General features: G+C 36.6%; 1 protein-coding gene across 1 annotated transcript; it reads right to left on the bottom strand.

The window, feature by feature from the left end:
- Window positions 1-752: 752 nt before the first annotated feature.
- Window positions 753-1,841, bottom strand: LOC102908179 (olfactory receptor 10AG1-like). Its single transcript, XM_006989728.3, has one exon. The coding sequence runs from the start codon at window positions 1,752-1,754 to the stop codon at window positions 795-797; it is 960 nt and encodes a 319-aa protein (XP_006989790.2). The 5' UTR covers window positions 1,755-1,841; the 3' UTR covers window positions 753-794.
- Window positions 1,842-2,392: the final 551 nt, after the last annotated feature.

Below are 2,392 nucleotides of genomic sequence, written 5' to 3'. Positions count from 1 at the left end.
CTGTGTGCCACTACAAGCTGCTCCATGGACTGTGGGCTGGCATTTCCTGACTCAGTCTTCCTCTTTCAAGAATTCTTCTCTCTGCTTATCCCACCTAAACTTCCTGCCTGGCTATTGGGCAATCATTGTTTTATTAAACCAGTGTAGAAAAGCGTTATCCTGTAGCATGGGTCCTCCCCCATTGATCACTAATTGAAAAAAATGTTTTAGAACTGGATCTCTTGGAGGCATTTCCTCAACTGAGGCTCCCTCCTTTTTAATGACTCCAGCTTGTGTCAAGTTGACAACAAACCAGCCAGTATAGCATACATCTAGATGACATTTTCATGAAAAAGAAAATATATAGCCATTATTTGGAATTCCTATCATGAAAAGAGGAAAACATATTCTTTGATAACTCCATTGTTACTTTAGAACTTTATTATCTTGAAATTGGATTTTCACATAAATAAGAACTGAAATTTGGAATTAATCTACTGCTTGAAAATAAATACTGAGCTGATTTTATGTGATATAAAAACATGGGTTCTCATACAAAAGCACTCAAAATTCAAGTTGTTGAATGTTAACCACAAGTAATTTATGAAAAAAGAGCATGGTTTATTGTGTTTTTGTGTACATAGATTTATATGTAACAATATTTAAAGAAAAGGGTGTCATAAATTCAAGCACGAGTGAGGGGAAGGGTGCATGGCATGAGTAAGAGGGAGAGACAGCAAGAAAGGAATGATATAATTACGTTACAATTTCAAAAATAAGAAGTTTATAAAAACAAATCAAGCATGTTTTTTGAGTCATAACATAATACATCTCAGAAGGAACTTTTTCATTGCAATCATAACATCTTTGTTTCTCAAACAGTATATCATGGGATTAAACATTGGGGTCACAACAGTATAGAAAAGAGAAAGAAATTTGTCGGTTCTTGCCGAATGGCTGGACTTTGGCCGCAAATATGTAATGATACCTGATCCAAAGAATAAAGCTACAACTATAAGGTGGGAAGAACATGTAGAGAAGGCCTTGGCTCTCCCAGTTGCAGATGGAAGCTTCAGAATGGTTGAGATTATTTTCAAATAAGATCCAAAAATCAACATAAAAGGAATAGTGACCACTAAAAGGGCAATCACATAGACCAGTATCTCTATCATAAAAGTGTCCCCACAAGCTAGGGTCAGGACTGGAGGTATGTCACAGAAAAAGTGATTCAGCTGATTTGATCCACAAAAGGGTAGCGAGAAGATCCAATATGTGAACCCTATGTGCACAGGAACTCCACTTAGCCAACAGCCAGCTGCCAGTTGTATACAGAGTCTATTGTTCATGATGAGAGGGTAGAGCAATGGGTTGCAAATGGCAACATATCGGTCATAAGCCATAGCAGTCAGAATAAAGCACTCAGTGGCCCCCAAAACAAGAAAGAAATACATTTGAGTAGCACAAGCCATAAAGGAAATGCTTCTGTCTTGTCTGCAGAGATTTGTTAATAATCTGGGCACAGTGACTGACACATAACATATTTCTAAGAAAGAAAAATTTCCGAGGAAAAAGTACATGGGAGTCTGTAGGGAAGGGTCAGTCCTAGTAATTATTATGATGAGGCTATTACTCATCACAATAATGAGATAGATTATTAAGAATACCCCAAAAAGAAGTTCTTGCAAATTGGAAACATCAGAAAAGCCAAGTAAGATGAATTCTACCAATATGGAGTGGTTTTTTATTTGGGGACTTTGTAGTGTAGATCCATCCATGTATGATAAGTATGAGGGTTAGAGGTCATTTACTCCATGAAGTTCAGAAAAAAAAATACTATGTACTAAATGTTTCAAATGCACAGACCCCAGAGAGATGTCCAAAACTTAAATTATTTAAAAACCTTTGTAGTCCCATTTCCTAAATTTTCATTAGGTGAAAAAAGAACACATTGAAAATCTGTTTTTCCTGCTGGAGATAAAGTATGATAGTTTGTTATGAGCTAAAACAACAAAACAGAGCAATGACACAAGATCTCAGTGGTTCAGACTCTCTATCGTGTGGCTATAAGCAGCTGCTATCAGTGTGTAGCCCTAGGTAATGAGAAAGGCATCTCCCTCCTGGTGATGTGATGAGGATTTATCTTTGCTTTTAATTATTTGTATTTGTTTAAATCATGGAAACCATTTAATCAAATTTTTGCTTTTGGTAAAATTCCCCATTGAGCTCAAAGCTTTTTCTCTGAGTTTCACCTTAGGTAAGGAGTTGAGTGGTCTTCTATAACAGTGTACTGCCCTGGTAAAGCCTTCCAGGATCCTGGAGCAATTTCTATGAGGGAAAGTACTTAGATGATGATGATAAAAGAGAACCTGTGTTGCACAATTATATTCCATTTCATATCTGTGCAAACATATCA

Source organism: Peromyscus maniculatus, chromosome 4, assembly GCF_049852395.1.
Source record: "Peromyscus maniculatus bairdii isolate BWxNUB_F1_BW_parent chromosome 4, HU_Pman_BW_mat_3.1, whole genome shotgun sequence".
Taxonomy (NCBI): domain Eukaryota; kingdom Metazoa; phylum Chordata; class Mammalia; order Rodentia; family Cricetidae; genus Peromyscus; species Peromyscus maniculatus.
This window is presented reverse-complemented; position numbering and strand designations above follow the sequence as displayed.

Coding starts and splice junctions, on each gene's coding strand:
- LOC102908179 (XM_006989728.3), bottom strand. CDS start 1,754: ATGGATGGATCTACACTACAAAGTCCCCAAATAAAAAACCACTCCATA.